At 42.1% G+C, this 18,474-nt stretch overlaps 2 protein-coding genes across 5 annotated transcripts; one reads left to right on the top strand and one right to left on the bottom strand.

The window, feature by feature from the left end:
- Positions 1 to 64: 64 nt before the first annotated feature.
- rnf6 (ring finger protein (C3H2C3 type) 6) lies at positions 65 to 6,612 on the bottom strand. Of its 4 annotated transcripts, none has more exons than XM_044175706.1 (4): positions 6,460 to 6,612; positions 5,076 to 5,231; positions 4,718 to 4,882; positions 65 to 3,803 (listed from the first exon to the last, which is right to left on the bottom strand). In XM_044175706.1, exons 1-4 carry the CDS (start codon positions 6,596 to 6,598, stop codon positions 1,951 to 1,953), a joined length of 2,313 nt encoding a protein of 770 aa, XP_044031641.1. In that variant the 5' UTR covers positions 6,599 to 6,612; the 3' UTR covers positions 65 to 1,950. The 4 variants fall into 4 exon arrangements, with proteins under 4 accessions (XP_044031641.1, XP_044031642.1, XP_044031643.1 ...); XM_044175707.1 differs by having other exon boundaries at positions 4,760 to 4,882; XM_044175708.1 differs by having other exon boundaries at positions 5,076 to 5,283; positions 6,460 to 6,591.
- A 1,094-nt stretch (positions 6,613 to 7,706) lies between these two features.
- Positions 7,707 to 17,745, top strand: cdk8 (cyclin-dependent kinase 8). The gene is made up of 13 exons (XM_044175712.1): positions 7,707 to 8,189; positions 9,659 to 9,734; positions 10,221 to 10,331; positions 12,551 to 12,691; positions 13,401 to 13,458; positions 13,547 to 13,678; positions 13,794 to 13,937; positions 14,803 to 14,872; positions 15,075 to 15,147; positions 15,352 to 15,449; positions 15,633 to 15,711; positions 15,863 to 16,021; positions 16,726 to 17,745. The coding sequence occupies exons 1-13, from the start codon at positions 8,062 to 8,064 to the stop codon at positions 16,849 to 16,851; spliced, it is 1,395 nt and encodes a 464-aa protein (XP_044031647.1). The 5' UTR covers positions 7,707 to 8,061; the 3' UTR covers positions 16,852 to 17,745.
- Positions 17,746 to 18,474: the final 729 nt, after the last annotated feature.

The following is an 18,474-nucleotide window of genomic DNA, read 5'->3' as shown; positions in this document are numbered from 1 at the left end:
TCAGACATCAGTGGCGCGTGTGCACACAAAACCACACATACAGTATATACCCATATACACCAGATTTCCAGGCATAACAAAGCTGCATTTTATTCCATTGTTAAGGAGCAGAGAAGAAAACCCATGTCTTCATTTTATTACATAGTAACATGTTTATCTTAACTGATTCATTTACTCTCATCACACTGTAACAATACATATTCATATTTCAAAAGTTGATATCCATCTTATTAAATAGGAACAGAATAAATATTCACTTCTGCACTGAGTGGCCAGAACCTTCTCCAAATCTCCGGTGGACACTAGCTGAACAGAAGCTTTCTGAGAACCAGGTTTACTTGGACACTGGACATTTCCTTCAGCACCCACACACACTCGCATGCACACACAATTAAACCATACATACTTACCCCACTCTCATACATTCTGACATATTATACTGCATCATTCCTGCAGTTTTATTAGTGACATGTTAACTGCAGATATGTTGTAGCTCCTGTGTACTGTTGTTTATGTAACAAAGTGACCCTGGTGGCAACACACTGACTAGGTGTTTCAGCTAAATAATCCACCTATGCTACACTAGAAATTCCAATATCTGTGCATGTAATTTAAAAACAAACCATAAAGAGCATACAGGAATATCATATTACTAACACAGCCTCATTCAGGTGTTGCACTGGTACTGGAACTGAAAAAGACTGCGACCATTGCACTGCGAAAGACCCAATTAGAGATGTGTTGTTAACAGTTTCTCATTAACAGAAAATGCAGTGTTGGAGCCAAAACTGCAACAGATGCTCCAAACATTAACAACTGTCCAGCACCTATCTGATGAAGAAGGATTTCAGAGTTAGCTGGACCACTGTATAAACTCTAAAAAAATCTATTTTTCATTTTTTAATTCCATGTTTTTGCTCAGCAGATGTATCAGGCTAACTGCTCAATGTAAGTTATGTTTTCGAAACAGTAACCAAGAGGAAACATTGATTTCAGGGTAAACAAGACTTTGTTTTTAAGTGGAAATGATAATCAGGCATTACAATGTAAACAACAATGAACAGCAAAACAAATACTGTATTTTTTCTCCATATTGCACCATTCACACTAAATTACAACTTTGAATTCCTGATTATCACATGCCTTCTGCATTTCATTTGAATTGTGCTGCTCATATGGGTAATGTTAATGATTGGGCTGAGTTTAGTGGGTGACTTATGGATGAATCCTGTATTGCAATTATATGGGACAAGTGTATAGAGAGGGCTTAACAAATAAATACTACTAGGCATACAGAATAAAACTTGTTTCAAAATTAAATACATAGCTCATACACATCCCAATAAATCATACATTTCTTATCCAACTGTAAAGGGACACTTTAAAATGGATGTCGAAGCTTTAAAATGGTGAATGTAAAAAGAAAAACTGAAGGTTTCCTTCTTCCATTCTAAACAAATGGCATGTGAGGAGCGTCTTGCTTCAAAACCCTTAAATACAAGCAGTGGTGAGTTATTTACAGCTTATACTGAATAAACCACATCTAGAAGTGATTTGTGTAGTTCAGTTGTGACAAAGAGACGTCACATGTATCAGACATTAAAGAGTTAAAGTGAGACTAGTCAGCAGCGGCTACAGGAACTCCTTAAGCATTAATGCCATCCACTGACATGGGCCTCTGAAGCTTTGTGACAGAGACCAGTGAAACAGGTCACAGGAAGAAGAAAATAAAACAATAAGTTGCTCAAAACAAAGAGTCTAAAAAAATAAAGTTTTGTTAATTCTCTGCATTTATAGTTTCTTTTTTCTGCACTTTTGGTTCAACCTTCAACACAATGGATATTTTCAAAGAAATGAAACCATGAAAGCGCTATGTACATGCAAAGCCCACTTGGGTCTGCTCAGTTCAGCCAGCCAGGAACTTGATAGTTGTGTTTGTCAGCAAATAGGTCAGTCATGATGCACTGCGAGTATGGGCTGCCTGCAAATTGGGCAGGTGTTGTTTTCAGAGAGCCAGCGGTCGATGCAGTGGATGTGGAATTCATGGGAGCAGGGCAGGCGACGCAGCTTGTTGCCCTGGGCATACTCATTGATGCAGACACTGCATGCACGACCCATCTCCCCCTCCAGGCTGGCCTGACCATAGGTACGTGTGGATAGATTGTCAATCTGCTCTTTGGTCAGGCCCCTAGGGTGTTCGTCATCCTCCTCATCATTGAGCAAGAAGAAGTGTGCCAGCCGCAGAATGGGTAGCGTACCGTTTTCTACCAGGTTGTTGGTGTCTCTGCTGGTGGCCCGTCCCTCGGTGGTGCTCACTACCCCTCCTCCGAGCCTGGCCTGCCCACCCTGGTCCTCCTCACTTCCCACCAGCCCCACCCTCTCCTGATCTACCCCACCTGTACCAACCTGGCCAGCTGCGCTCTCATTTGTATGTAGACGACTGGCTGGGCTGGTGTTACTATTTGTAGCACTAGTATCTGTGTGACTAGGTGCAACAGTTTCAGAATCAGCCTCTGTCTCCATTAGGGAGCTCAGCTCCCCAAATCCGGTCATGATCTGGCGCAAGATGGAGCGCAGGGCAGTGGAGTTGGGCTCCCCAAGGCCTGTCTCACTGATGCGCCTTAGTGGAATCCGGATAGTGCTCACATAGGTGCGGATCCCAGCTCGCTCAGAGCGGGAGATGGTGCGTCTAAATCCACCACTGTCACTTTCAAATGTGACAGTATTCTCAGCAACGCGGGCACGAGAGCGCGTTCTGCTGGCGATGCTGTCCCGATCACGGTTTTCACCAGGTCGAATCCTTCTCACTTGCAGGTCCAACATGATGGTTGGGTGCCGTCGCACTGCTGAACTTCCTGCTCCTATTACATGCGATTCACTCTCGCGTTCTCCTGTTTCGGCAGCTGGCTCTGTAAGAGCTGCAGGTTCTGCCACAGCCTCCCCTGTTTCCATGGAAACAGAGCTTGTGCCACTGCCTGGCTCAACGGTGTGGATGCTAGAGCCACTGACACCACTGCTTGATGGTGGAGTGGTACTGGCAACAGGTATTCTGTGCAAGGGGGAACGGCTTCGCCTTGACAAGCGGGATGAAACCCCACCCCCCGCTGCAGCCCTGCGTGCACGGCCACGTGATCGAGTCCTACTGCCACGTGATTCATGTCCCACTGCTGGGGCCTGAGACCCAGATTGGGGTGACACACGGGGACAGTCTATAGAAGCAGACATATCATCACTGCCCTGCTCTACTTCAGCATTCAGGGCTTGATGTTGCGAAGTTGTAGTTTGATCAAGAGGAGGGTTGGGAAAAGTGGGAGCTGGTGCTAAAGAGTGCAAAGTGGCACCTCTCCTCTGAGCAGCAGCTGGGGTGGTCACTGGTGCAGGAAGTGCAGGGGGGCTCATAGAAAGAGTGGTAGTGCTGCTGCGTGTACGCCGTGTCTGCATCCTCCTACTGAGGGCTGGGCGGGGGGTGGGGTATGGGGTTGGCCTGGGCGTGGCTGAAGGGCGGGGGTTGGAGAAGGAGGAGGCGGTGCGTATAGAGGGTGAAGTTGTGTTTGGGGCAGTCACTGGCAGCTCTGCAGTGTCCGCAGTGTCATTATGCTCCCCCGGCTCTGGCTGATCATGGTTGATGTTGATTTCCAGGCTGAAGCGGAATTCTCCGCTGTTAGGGTTGGTCCGGCTGACAGCACGCCATGTCTGGTTGCCACTCTGCCCACTGCGAGTAGCATTACCAGTGCGTCTGAAAGTGTTCAGCCACTCCAGTAATGAGTCACCATTAGAAGTTTCTGCTCCGGGCTCTGTGCCCCCTGTAAAAAACAAATATGGGTAAGACTGTAAACTAACATGTATTCACCCCAAAAATCTATGCTTTTGTACAGGAAAACCCTATTACAACACCGACAGTTTCAGCCAGTCTGTTTCATACCTTACTCAAGAACAGTACGTCTACTGCATTTACTGCCAGGCTAAACCAGACTCACAGTCGAACAATCTGTGTTGCAACCTTGTTTAAGCCTCGCCAAAGCTGATGTCAAACTAAAATAAAATATTTATCGATATTTGTATATGTATGAAAAATGTTTCAGGAGCACTTGGTAAGTGCTTCGTAATAATCCAGTTTCACAGAATTTATGATGAAAGCCATCGTCTGTTTTACAGTTCTTGAAGTCCAGTCTTAAAACAGTGTTGTATTATTATGTGATGTTTTTTGGCTTCTTCAGTAATCAAGTGTCTTAATCTCTATAAACAGATATCTACATATGAATGCAGAATATGCAAGCAAGGGACAAGATTTTGGTATCGAAGCATTTTGGTTTCCATTTGTGGTCCGAGTAGTATTGACAAATCACGTTTGAGCGGGCTTTACATGCAGGTAAACAGTACGTGTGGAGAGCAAAAGAGGTGAAACGCATTGGCCGAATTTAGATTTTTATCAATCTTGGAACCCTAGAGATTAGCTTTTTAAAAACTTTATCTGCATTCAAATCATCGTCAGATGATAGCCAATGGGTTTCCGAGACTGCTAATGATATGCATTATTATTATCCACTGGCTACACCGAAACATTGGCCGTTGCCCCCAGAGGCTAAATCGTCATCAGACGATAGGCGAAGGGTTCCGAGATTGATAGCGACTTAACCCAAGACATATGGCATCATGACTATTGAAAGCCAGATTTGAAAAGATCAGATAGAGGCAAGTCCCTCCCCCTCTACCCTACCTGCCCCTCGTCTCCCTCCGGCCCCTCTCTCTTCTCCCTCACCGCTGCTGCCCTGCTGTTCTCCGGAATCAGCAGTCTGTGAGCGCTGCTCAGTACGGGGCTGAGATGACATGCGCTCTTTTGCACCATCAAGACGCTGCCGGAGCTCCTCAGCAGTCACTTCTCCTGTGAAACATATGAACAGCAGCAGTGGGTCAAGAAGAACTATCCCTGCTCCTGTACTGAGAGCAGATTATCGATATCATACATTGTGACACAATGTGTACTCTGTAAACTTATGCTTAAAATATATGTGACGTAAGGCTACATTGGCAATCCCAATCAGTGCGTTAACATAGCAGAATGTTTCTCTCCTCACCAGGGGTGCCAAGCAGGTTGCTGTCTCTCATTAGGCGATACTCCTCTTCACTCAATTCATTAATGAAGTGATAGTATGCCTCCTCCCGCCGAAGACGCTCTGCCTGCCTCCGCCGTTCGTCTCCCCCACCAGGAGGGTCCATCACCATAAAAAGTGCTGGCAGACAGATGAGTGAGGGTCTCAGTCAGGGGTGGAATGTGATCTACAGCTTTACATTTAGCATTAAAAATAATAAAATAAGGGCTGAAGTCAAACAGAGCCTCTGCAACTCCACTGTTCAAGTAGACATGCTCATATGTCATTACAATATGTTGCTCATGAACAAAACAAGCTAATGGCTATTTGATTCTGTTTAGGAAAGATACAGAACAAACGTTTTACTCAGCTATCATATATATATATATATATATATATATATATACACACACACACACACACACATACATATGTACATTTATATATATGTATTAATGTATGTATCATGCACTTCCTGGGTTGTATTAGAAAATGAAACAAAAATGCAATGCAAGTTAGAGTTGTTCGATTACCTTAGCTTTACAGTGACTAATCTCTAGGCATAGACGACAGTTAAGACAACGCCATCCATTTTCTATCGAAAGACTCCACCAGCAAGACACTGAGTAAGGCTACAGTAATCTTGCTAACGTTGCTAACGTTTAGCCCGAAGACTAACGCCGTATGTTCATCTAATTTAACATGTGGATAAAGACTCAATTCATTCACTGTAAGGAATAGCCAATAGACATGCTAATAACAACGTAGTTTTCATTTGAGCTAATATTAGCCAAGTTACAACAGCAGCTACGGAAGGCCATGTTGAAGGCAGGGGAATAAAGCAACAAAACTGGCGTTGTCATCCTGGTTAGCCACCAATCATCGGCCTAGTGTTAATGACGGACACGCCAAGCGTCCAATCACTGCTCTACAAAGGCGGGCCATGAAAAACTAAACGGAGGTCTCCTCCATGTAAACGCAGGGCAAAGAAGGAAAGACAAAGAATCTTGTCAGCTTTATTGCATAATTAGATAATCGAGATGTTAATGCCTGGTAATGATTAATTGCGTTGCCGCCCAAACACAACATTCAGTTTTGTGGACCATTCAAGGATGCGAAGTGTCATTTTGAATGCGCAACGCTTTAGTTGCTAACCGAGCACTAGCAAATTAGCACATCTAACGTTAGCGAATAGCAGTCCATCGACACAAGTGTTAGCTGACTCGCCAGCGAGCTGTGAGGCTGAATATCTCAGGAGATATAAATGTGACAAACAGTTTTATGAAGCAGTTAATGTATACGGAACTTAACACTTAATCCTAGCATAATTTTATAAGAGATGACAATGACATTAAAAGGAATTTACTACCTGACAAAGCAGCGGTAATATGGACGGTTTGCTTTGCTCTCCCTTCTCTCTCAAACCAAGATGGGACCAGTGGTGCTACAATACACCGTCCGTCAAAAACAACCTCCCTGGCTACATTGGTTCCTAGGTAACACAACATCTGTAAAACATCTCAAAGTTTGTTGTCCAAATATGGGTACACTGAGTGCCAGAGGTGCACAACAAAGTAATTTATTCAACTTTGTGAAACTATACTTTGAATTTCTTGAATTTGAATAGTGCAGTTTTTACTCAATGCAGTTTTAAACATGTGATGCTGCTACATTATGGAGTATAATAGACCATCTACAACATAAATGTATCTTTATTTAAGTCTTAAATAACATTCACATTAAAAATATTTTTTATACATTTAATTTTTTTATTTGTTTTTAACATTTTCAATGCATGACATTTATTTTTAAGGCAATATTTTTCATTGTGGCATTGCTACTTTTCCATGAGTAAAAGATTTGAGTTCTTTATCACCCAAACTGATGAGTTCATGTCTGAAACCAAATCCTTAAACAGGCTTGTCAGTGACCTCCAACATAAAGTAGTGATGTAGTGATATCACAATATATAACTCAGCATTATGGTGTATTATATAGTGTATTTAGGTATAGGCTTTCACCAGAGCATCACCATATACAATGATAAAGTGTAGCCTATGGCAAAAAAGAACAATAATAAAATGTTTTGTTGTCGTTAAAAAACGTCTTGGTGTTTTTGTTAGTGTTCATGATTATTGTTTGATGATTATTCAAGTATTCATACCTCAGTCATACCTACCACTGTTTTGTTGACCATGTGGCCATTCTATCATTAAATATTGCCCAATGAAAAATTACTATATAGTAATACTCCAGCATACTAGTATGTGCAAATAAACTATTTCTAAATGGTATCATACTTTTAGGAATAATGTACTTATTATATTATGCGGAGCAAGATATAATCTTCTTTTCCCTTGAATTCAAAACAAATGGATTCATATTTTCTGTTATACTGATGTTATAGACAAAAGATATAAAATGCAGATATCTCTTTATGCACTTGTATCATAGCATTGATGTACTATGACAAAATATGTTTGTTTTTTTATCATATGGTTGTTATGATTGAATATCATTATACATAAGCTCTAATTTTTACGAGTGTGAATTCCCATGTGGTGTAAGGGTGTAATCTGTATACCCATTTTCTTCAGCTCTTTCTCTCTGTTGGGCTGGTCTTCACGACGTTTTACGACAGTGCCGTGCGCGAATACGCCGTCGTTACCGAGTGAAGTGCGTCTCTTTGGAGCAGATACCGGCTGAGAGAAACGCAGCAACAAGAGAAAGGAATATATTTCGGGCTCGTTTTCCACCTGGACTATCTCCCAGCACCGCACATCCCCTCCGGCACAAACATTTTAACCCGGAAACTCGATGTGGAAGCTGGGCTGAAGGAAGAAAGGGCCACGCTGGGGAAGGCAACTAGCCGATTTACCAAACCGAGCTCGTTGGAGTAGCCTAGTTGCCTCCCAAGCGACGCTTTAAAAAAAGGAAGGAGCGGATACATTTAGCCCAAACATTGGTGAAAATGGACTATGATTTTAAAGTGAAGCTGACCGGCGAAAGAGAGCGTGTCGAGGACCTGTTCGAGTACGAAGGATGCAAAGTGGGAAGAGGCACCTACGGTCATGTATACAAGGCGAAGAGAAAAGATGGGTGAGTTGGTGACCAGCAAGGCCTCTATCCAGGGAACCCTTCGTCAGGCCCCCTCCCTCTCCCAAATACATTTGAATTACTTCTCTCATTTCTTTCCCCTTTAAGGCTGGAATCGTGTGCAGAGGAGGCATGCTGTTGGAGATTTATGTATAGAAATAAGAGAACAATGTAAAGGGCAATCAGGATGCTGATGAAGCTTAGTGACGGGTGTAAAAGCACTGACATATGGTTGACTATTGTGATTGTGGGCTTGCCTTTCTTGTGTTGCTGTTTTTGTTAAAACATTTCTGATGTATCTATTTTTGTCCTGTGCTGTTGCTCAATGGTAGGCGTCATTTAATTTAGTAAAATTAAGAGCCTTTGTAGGTGATGTGGTGAATGTAGGATACAGCAGGTGCATGAGCAAGCACTTGCTAATGGTCTCAGTGGCCCTCTTTTGAGAGGAGAGGGATTGTTTTTGTCATACTCAGGGTGAAAACCTTTACACCATCTTATATGAATTTTGCCATCACCCAGAAGGCTTTGTGTAAATGGTTAAAAATGTTTAATTTGTGGTGGAATCTGGCACATGAGAGCTGATTTTTGTATTTAAGGTTCTAGTATTTTGAAAACGACGTGTTTTGTCTTTTATATAATCTATAATTTAACATGCCTTAAATCTTTGGTGCTTTCATGCTCTTTTTTGTCCTCTTTTACTTTTAATCTCAGCCCACCTTAATTTCCTTTTTTAAAGTACTTTTTGCCCTTTAGTCAACAGTGGAGAGATGACATGAAATAACGGGAGGGAAAGATGAGGAATGACATGCAACAAAGGTCCCTGGCTGGACCAGAACCTTAGACGCTGTGGTTCATGGTCAGCACCTTTAGATCACCAGGGTGCCACCCTTTTTATTTATTTCAATTTTTCATGCTGTTTCTAATGCAACCCATTTAACAGTCTTAGTGTGTCTGGACCAGAGCTGGGGAGAGCTGAAGGCAGCTTGAGTTACTAGGCCCATACTAAGCCCATTATCACAGCTCGGATATACTGGCAGCCGGAACCACACAAAGGAGCCCTAAAACGTTTAAAGATGTTTGTGTTCACTTTAGGAGGCTGCTGTTTATGAGAGTCTGTGAGCTAATTTGTGCTGCAGCAGTTGGATGAGGCCTGAGGAGCATGGGTTTATGAGATGATTTAGGCCAGGGGGAGGGAGGGGTTATACCCAATTCATTCAAGTCAGAGCCAGTCCCAGTGCTCTGTTTGTCCCTTGCCAGCTGCCAGACAGGGCCTGTTTCCTCTCCCCCTCTATTGTTTTGAGCCTCAGAGGTGAGCTTGATTACACAAATCTGGAGGTAATGCAACTCGGTCTCTTGTCAGAGTCCCTGTGCCAGCTGCCAAGTGCCCCCCTTTATGTCTCTGTGCAGACAGCTCTCAGGGGGCCAGCAGTCTGGTCTGGTGTTGATGTTGTTCTACCTCTCTCTGTTTGTAGGAAGGATGATAAGGACTACGCCCTCAAGCAGATTGAAGGCACTGGCATCTCCATGTCAGCCTGCAGAGAGATTGCAGTAAGAACTGCTTGGCTTACTCTGTCCCTTTGTTTGGTCTCTGTTAAACATCCTCATGCCATTCCTAGGTGGTTTCTGTAATGTCTGAATCACCATCACAAACTAGCTTTTGTTAAGTAAGCAACAAACATAAAACACAAGAGCTAGACAGAATCACAGAAGAAGACAAATTAGAAAACAGACATTAAGGGGGGTAGAGGGTAGACACTATCATTAATATAAACTATGCTCTCAAAATCAATACCTCAGGCATCCTATGTTTTAAAAAAAATGTTACAAGTCCTTTTTTATTGTATTGCATTCAGTTGTACAGGTGATATTGTGTCCACCCTGTTTGTGTTATTTATGGTAATCAGTACAGTAAATTCCTCACTTTTAGCAGTTAATACATTAATGCATTAATTAGTGCAAATTGGCCATTTGTCATTCATGATTTCTGCCATGAGAGTTTGTGGTCAGTCCTCTGAATGAGTTTGTATATTGCAGCTGCTGCGGGAGCTGAAGCACCCCAATGTCATCTCACTGCAGAAGGTTTTCCTGTCACACGCAGACCGTAAAGTATGGCTGCTCTTTGACTACGCCGAACATGATCTCTGGGTAAAATGCACACACACGCACTGGAGCTGCATGGCACGACTTATCAAACATATTGCAATCTTGTCTACTGTATATATCAATATGAGTGGGAATTCATGTGAATATTTTCTGTATAATTCATTTTTAATAATTTCTTTTAGTAGTTTAGACCAATACACATACTGCAGATCCCCCCCCATTTATGAGCACATACAGTGCATTCAGACCCCTTAACTTTTTTCAGTTTTTATGTTGCAGCCTTATGCTAAAATCGTTTAACACTCAATGTCCCATAATGAAGTGAAAACAGGATTTTAGACATTTTTGCAAATTTATTATAAAGAAAAAACTGAAATGTCACATTGACATAAGTATTCAGACCCTTAACTCAGTACTTAGTTGAAGCAACTTTGGCAGCGATTACAGCCTTGAGTCTTCTTGGGTATGATGCAACAAGCTTTGCACACATGGATTTTGGGATTTTTTGCCGTTCTTCTCTGCAGATCCTCTTAATCTCTGTCAGGTTGGATGGGGACCATCGGTGGACAGCCATTTTCAGGTCTCTCCAGAAATGTTTGCTTGTGTTGAAGTCCGGGCTCTGGCTGGGCCCCTCAAAGACATTTACAGAGTTGACGCTAAGCCACTGCTGCATTGTCTTGGCTGTTTGCTTAGGGTCATTGTCCTGTTGGGAGGTGAACCTTCGGCCCAGTCTGAAGTCTTGAGTGCTCTGGATCAGGTTTTCATTAAGAATGTCTCTGTACTTTGCTCCTATTAGCTTTCGCTCAACCCTGACCAGTCTCCCAGTTCCTGCCGCGGAAAACACCCCTACAGCATGAAGCTGCCATCACCATGCTTCACTGTTGGGATGGTATTGTGCAGGTGATGAACGGTGCCTGGTTTCCTCCAGACATGATGCTTAGCATTGAGGCTAACCAGTTCAGTCTTGGTTTCATCAGACCAGTGAATCTTGTTTCTGACAGTCTGAGAGTCCTTTAGGTGTGTGTCATGTGTCTTTCACTGAGGAGAGGCTTCTGTTTGGCCGCTCTGCCATTAAGCCCAGATCAGTGGAGTGTTACAGTGATGGTTGTCCTTCTGGAAGTTTCTCCCATCTCCATACAGGATCTCTGGAGCTCAGCCAGAGTGACCATCGGGTTCTTGGTCACCTCTCTTACCAAGGCCCTTCTCCCTGATTGCGGGCGGCCCGCTCTAAGAAGAGTCCTGGTTGTTCCAAACTTCTTCCATTTAAGAATTACATGGAGGCCACTGTGCTCTTGGGAACTTTTAATGCAGCAGACATTTTTTTGTAGCCTCCAAATCTGTGCTTCAACACAATCCTGTCTCTGAGCTCTGCAGACAATTCCTTTGACCTCATTGTTTGGTTTTTGCTCTAATATGTTAACTATGAGACCTTTTTTATATAGAAAAGTCTGTGCCTGTCCAAATCATGTCCAATCAATTGAATTTACCACAGGTGGACTCCAATCAAGGTGTAGAAAGATCTCAGTAGTATCAAGAGAAATGCACCTGAACTAAATTGAGTGTCATAGCAAAGGGTCTGAATACTTATGTCAAGGTGATATTTCATTTTTTTCCTTTTTAATACATTTCTAAAATCCTGTTTTCACTTTGTCATTATGGGGTGTGGATTGAGGAGGAAAATTATGAATTTATAAGATTTTAGCATAAGGCTGCAACATAACAAAATGTGGAAAAAAGTGAAGGGGTTTGAATACTTTCTGAATGCACTGTATACACACATATATTTATGCCTTTATATATATATTTTATATATATGCCTTCTGCTCTTCTTTTGCACATATGTAAACATTTCCCACAGCACAGACATTCACAAATACAAAATGACTCATAGTGCTGATGCATATACACTCACATTCACTATTAGCCACCACTCTAAATGGTGCTAATTATGCATTGTGAAGTCACATTAAAAAACATACACCAAGAAGTATTCTACATTTGATAGTCAAACCTCTGCTGCATTACAGTTGGCAGGGTATCAGAACTGAGTTAAAATGCCTTTTTCTGCCACAAAGCTGCATCACTGACATTCCCCTCCAAAGGAAGTGGAAACACATGCCACAAACATCAGCCTTACTCATCTTGCCTGTAGCATAAACTTACATTTGTGACCACACAAACATAGAAAAGGACACAAAATGAGGGATTTCAGTCATCATGTGTGCACACACCACAATTACTATTATCTTGTCTTTCTGTAGCACATTATTAAGTTCCACAGAGCCTCCAAGGCCAACAAGAAGCCACTTCAGCTTCCTAGAGGAATGGTCAAGTCTCTGCTCTACCAGATCCTGGATGGCATCCATTACCTCCATGCCAACTGGGTCCTCCACAGAGACCTTGTAAGAGGATTGGGGAGGGGAGGGGAGGAGAGGAGAGGAGGGGAGGGGAGGGGAGTGGGAGAGAGAAAATATTTAGGTAGAAGGGAAAACTAGGCAACAGTTGATGAGAGATCGGAAGATTGTTATTGGGCAGAGAATCAAGTCAAAGGCATGTGAAGCTGTGTCAGTCTGCATGTGTTTAGTTATGGCTCATAATGACCTGTTTGCACATGTATTAACTGATTTTTGTATGTAGATTAATGATTATTTATAAACAGGTTTATGTCAACCTTGTTTGCCTGTATACACTTGTTCTATAATAGTTGTTTTGGTGGAAGGTTATTCCATAAAAGCTGAATTTTAATTTTAGATAATTGTAGTTATTGGTTCTGCAAAATACGAACGTATAAATACTCTCAAAGTAGTCTAATTTGTTTACAGATTTTAGCAGTTCAATTTGAATGCCAAATTATCTGCCATTCAAATCCACTGACTTATAAAATGAGATGGAAATGGTAGACCTTCTCTCTTGTGGGATGCAATGGGTTTATTTGTCCACTAGAGGGCAGCAACAAAAAGTTTTGATTACACACCATGTACAGGACTGTAGTTCAGTAACTGGGCCAACCTAATCTGAATGCATCTCAGTTGATTTGTTGTCATTTAAAAAAAATAATTGAATTGTGGCAACATGTTTACAATTATGTTTCTGTCTCTTGTCCCCCCTCAGAAACCAGCTAATATTTTAGTGATGGGGGAAGGGCCAGAGAGGGGTAGAGTAAAGATTGGTATGTATAATGTCTCCTTTTTAAAACGTTAAGTCATTTATTGCTTCAGTTTGCTAGCACTTTACTGACTATAATGGCTATCCTGCAGCGGACATGGGGTTTGCCCGTCTCTTCAATTCACCGCTGAAGCCTTTAGCCGATCTCGACCCTGTGGTGGTCACCTTCTGGTACAGAGCACCTGAACTACTGCTGGGGGCTCGGCACTACACCAAAGCCATCGGTGAGAATTGTGCAACACCATCCGTCTGTGCAGCTTCCCATGTGTGAACATGTGCAACCACTTCTACTGACTTTAGTGAAAGCTTAAGTTAGTGTGTGCTCTGCTTTTCTTTCAGACATCTGGGCGATTGGCTGCATCTTTGCAGAGCTGCTGACGTCTGAGCCCATATTTCACTGTCGCCAGGAGGACATAAAGACCAGTAACCCTTACCACCACGACCAACTGGACCGCATCTTTAACGTCATGGGCTTCCCTGCTGGTGAGAGTCCAGTGCTGCCAGACTTTAGGGGAAAATACTCCATTTGAAATCACTAATTACGTGCTTATTTGTTAATGATACACCTGAATTGCTTCAAAAGGGGATGTATTAATTATGACATTAAGAAAAATAAGGACTTCCAATTTTCCAAACAATGTTTGTATATTAATGCTGTTCAGCTGTTATTATACCAAAGTGCCAGTGTTACCTTTTCAATGGAAATTTGCTTTGGAAAGATGAGTATTTTCCGTTCCTAGCATAGGCAGATTATTTCCTTGGTCTTTCCTTGCTCCTTTTTCTTGAGGCAGTAATGTGGTCTGTGGGCTCAGAACATCAATCCACTAACACGATAGATGAAGCCAAGTCACAAACATAGAAACTTTTACTTGCAGGGCTACATTTGGGCCTATATTTTTCAGTTCACTTAAGCTGCTTCTGATCTTTTCTTCCCCTTCTACCATCTCTGTTGCTCTGGTTGTGTAATTCACCACCAGTCTGTCTGAAGGATTTTGTTTTGATTCCAGGAAACCAAGCCTTACAAATTTTGCCTTGGGGCAAATTATACAATCAATTTGCAATGTTTGGCAATTAAAGTTATGGACTTTTTTATTTAAAAGCTTAGAGATAATTGATGTGAATGTATAAAAACTTGCAGATGAGCAAGTCATTTTCAGTTTTGCAAAAAAAAAAGTCCAAACCAAAGCTCAATAAGCTCTTGTTAACTTGTAGTAAGGGGTTGTTGTGGGGAAATCAAGACCATTTGTGCTTTAAAGATTGTAATCCAGACACTACAACCGTAATAATCTGTTCTTGAAGGGAGGGAGGGTGTGACATGGTGTAATCCTGTCTTTTCCTCATTTGACAGATAAAGACTGGGAGGACATCAAAAAGATGCCAGAACACTCCACGCTTATGAAAGACTTTAGGAGGAACACGTGAGTCTGCAGAGCACCACTGTCCTAGTTTTCTTAAAGATCAGAAACAAAGTCAGCAAAGTGCCATCTCTGCTGGCAAAAATACATTTTTGAGTGTTGTACGCAATTCTGACTGAACCATGTAATAGCTCTGCATGTTCTTGTATAGGGTAAATGCTCTGAAGGCATGATATTGATATAATTTGCTCCTTCTCTATCACAGATACACAAACTGCAGCCTTATAAAGTACATGGAAAAACATAAAGTCAAACCAGACAGCAAAGCATTCCACTTGGTGAGTTAAAATGCCTCAGTAATAGGGAAATTGCATGTAAGTTGCGTAACTTATAGATATTATAGGACCATTATTATGTTAAATCCAGGACAACCGTGCAGCTATAGTGTGGTTCTCCATGATAAATGAAGTGTGCTTTGTCATTACGCCACTTCTATTAATGGTTTCTCGTTTGAGGGTAACATTGTATGCAATTCATTAAAGCTGCAGAAGCTGCTGACCATGGACCCCATCCGTAGAATCACATCTGAGCAGGCCATGCAGGACCCATACTTTTTGGAGGAGCCCCTGCCCACCTCTGAGTAAGTCACAACACACACCTATACATACAGTCTGCATCCAGTATATCTATCTTGTGCTACTCCTTAGCTTCAGTCACATGTCCTAGGGACATCTACCATGTTGAACAGGTCCCTTAGCTAATTAGCTCCGAGTCATGGGAATAAATGTTTGAAGTTGACAAGCATCTTTGCATTTTTCTCCAGTGTGTTTGCAGGCTGCCAGATTCCCTACCCCAAGAGAGAGTTCCTGACAGAGGAGGAGCCAGAGGACAAGGCAGACAAAGTAAGAACACTACAGTCGTTCAGCATGAATATATACAGAAAGGTAAAGGGAAACATTGCAAAGAGGTAGTACATACACAATAGGGCTGAAGATCATATACATTGTACACATGTACAATAGTTATTTTTTTATTTCTTTTATTGACTATTAGAAAAACCAGCAGCAGCAACAGGGAAACAACCACACGAATGGGGCAGGGCACACTGGCAACCCTGACAACAGCCACGCCCAGGGCCCGCCTCTAAAAAAAGTGCGAGTTGTCCCGCCCACCACTACCTCAGGTGGCCTCATCATGACCTCAGACTACCAGGTAGGTCTCTCACTCTCGCTCTCACTCACAGTCATTCTCATGTTTCTGTGATTTCTGAGATTATGAAGTTAAGTATTGCAATATATGTTCACTCAAGGTAGATTTTGCTTTTATGATAAACAATTTATACACAAAATTTTAATGGAAATGCATTTTTCAAATAAATTGTCATAGAAAGATCAAAGTCAGCTGTTTTATTCACCCATACTGCAGTCCCAGACAGAATGAAATATGGAAATCTGTAACTTGCGTAAAAGGAACTATGACAATTGGTTAATTTATAACATTGTCACATTGACTTGATTATTCTTATCATTATTTTTCTGTAAGTAACACAGTTAGGACTACGTCTAGTCCATGTGATTAACCAGCTGGCATGCAGTGTAATGGTGTGTTACTGCCACCTACATGTTTTCCCTCCTATATGCACGCAACGCAGTAATCAGACCTTATTTGTTCCATGTTTCATTTTTTGCATGTTTATAAATGTTTGATTGACAGTTGAATGAAAACATAGCTACTGTTTTTCTCTCTCATGTTAGCTTGGCATGTCCGTGCCTCATGTCACAACCTCCAAATTAACCTGTAAACCTTTAAACCAAGAGGGCATTAACGTACAAAGTCAGGCAAAGTTTTGAGGCCGAACCAAAGTGTGTAGTTAATAGTGTTTAATGATTATCTTTTTGTTTTCTTCCTCCCTGCAGCGCTCCAATCCACATGCTGCCTACCAGAACCCTGGACCAAGCACATCACTGCCCCAAAGCAGCATGGGATATTCCTCTACCTCCCAACAGCCACCCCAGTACTCCCACCAGACGCACCGCTACTGAGACACCCCTCCCACACTCACACACACACACACACACACAGCCCTCACCATGCCCACCTGAACGAATGTACTGAGGGATGTGGGGATGTCCAAGGCAACAAACCCCCACCCCCCCACCCCACAGAGGACACCTTGTCTGCAGCAGTCTGTTCGGTCAGAATGACAACAATCAACACTTCCTCAAGATATCGCACCATAACCCCAGTGTTAGAAACACCGCTATAGACCAAAACCTGATGGGTGAAACACAAGGTGGGAGGATGTGAAGAATGGATACTATGATGGAATCCAACCTGTTTCTGTTTCTCAGACATAATTAAACCAGCCAGCAGCTTGGTTTGGGGGGGACACATGTTAATTTGTTGTGTCATCTCCTCCCCTCTTCTTCTCCACCTGTCTCCACACCTCCACCTACGCCCTACCCTCTTCCCGTCGAAGCTTGGATGAGACTGTAAGCTGCTATGTGACTGCCAGCGGTGACAGATTCCCTGTCCGACTGTGCTCATCTGTCTGTCTGTCTATTTTGTGTGTGTGTGTGTGTGTGTGTGTGTGTGGCCCTGTGAGGGCCTCAGCTGAGGACTGAACTGAGCTGCTGTGAAGCATGCAGGGAGGATGTGGAGCCCCCACAGCTGTGGCATTGAGGGTTTTGAGAAAGGACAAAAAAGATTTTAGTAGTTTATAATTTAATCTGTTTTCATGGTTTTGTTTTCATGGTAGGAGTGGCAAAGCAGCTTGCTGAGCGCTCAGCTGCTGTATGCTGTGGGCAAACCTTACAACATGATGACAAAACCAATCAATCGCATGGAGGACGGCAGATGGAACATGTATTGTACTGTATTGTATTGAAATATTTTACATGAAGCAAGTATCCTGACAATAAAAGTGGAAACATTAATATTGTTGCTATTTTGGCACTGTGTATGTGCAAACAGCTGATGAGTGATGCAAACTTGCAAGTATTCACCTTTTGATGACATCTTTTATCTTTCTTCTTTCTTTTGCCATTTCTACTTCACAAAGCTAGAGCTGCTAACTATTTCTCAAGAATTCATAGAAATCGTATTAGCTGGCAGGAAATAAGTATAACATTGCTGGAAGAAGTTTTTAATGGTGATATTAATCTTTGCGCCTGTGAAAAAACACACTGCCACAGAAAGCTCAAATGGTCATTTTTCTATTTCATTGTCCTTAACTTATAATAACCCTTTGATATGCTGTTTAAGACAGCAGACTTGAAGCTTAATGTTCACTTAAAGAAATATACTGTATGAAATCGGGCTGCGATAAGTTTTGTCTATAAAACATCAGAAAATAGTGAAAAAAGGCAGTTACAATTTCCCATAGCTCAAGGTGTCGTCCGCTCAACAGACCAAAATCTACAAATATTCGATTTCTAATCATATAAAACATAAAAATAGCAAATAGTCACATTTGAGAATCTGTAACCAGAGAATATTTGGCATTTTCGCTTGAAAAACGACAATCATCTGAAATTGTCTACAGTATTTCTGTCACATTCTCAGAATCTCAAACATGGAACAAAAAGTAATACACGGCTGTGAAGCCAAAGTATGCCAACATAGTTGTTTCTGTCTAAACTGCCCCACTTTATTCTTAGTCACAT

Source organism: Siniperca chuatsi, linkage group LG19 (genome assembly GCF_020085105.1).
Source record: "Siniperca chuatsi isolate FFG_IHB_CAS linkage group LG19, ASM2008510v1, whole genome shotgun sequence".
Lineage (NCBI taxonomy): Eukaryota > Metazoa > Chordata > Actinopteri > Centrarchiformes > Sinipercidae > Siniperca > Siniperca chuatsi.
Note: the sequence above shows the minus strand (reverse complement) of the source record. Positions and strands in the feature narration are given on the sequence as shown.

Excerpts from the sequence above, each read along its gene's own strand:
- rnf6 (XM_044175706.1), bottom strand. The coding sequence starts at position 6,598 with ATGTTGTGTTACCTAGGAACCAATGTAGCCAGGGAGGTTGTTTTTGAC. Across the intron at positions 5,232-6,459 it reads TATTACCGCTGCTTTGTCAG|CACTTTTTATGGTGATGGAC; the intron begins GTAGTAAATTCC and ends TCTGTCTGCCAG. Across the intron at positions 4,883-5,075 it reads CAACCTGCTTGGCACCCCTG|GAGAAGTGACTGCTGAGGAG; the intron begins GTGAGGAGAGAA and ends TATGTTTCACAG.
- cdk8 (XM_044175712.1), top strand. The coding sequence starts at position 8,062 with ATGGACTATGATTTTAAAGTGAAGCTGACCGGCGAAAGAGAGCGTGTC. Across the intron at positions 13,459-13,546 it reads GAGGGGTAGAGTAAAGATTG|CGGACATGGGGTTTGCCCGT; the intron begins GTATGTATAATG and ends GCTATCCTGCAG. Across the intron at positions 15,148-15,351 it reads ACAGCAAAGCATTCCACTTG|CTGCAGAAGCTGCTGACCAT; the intron begins GTGAGTTAAAAT and ends AATTCATTAAAG.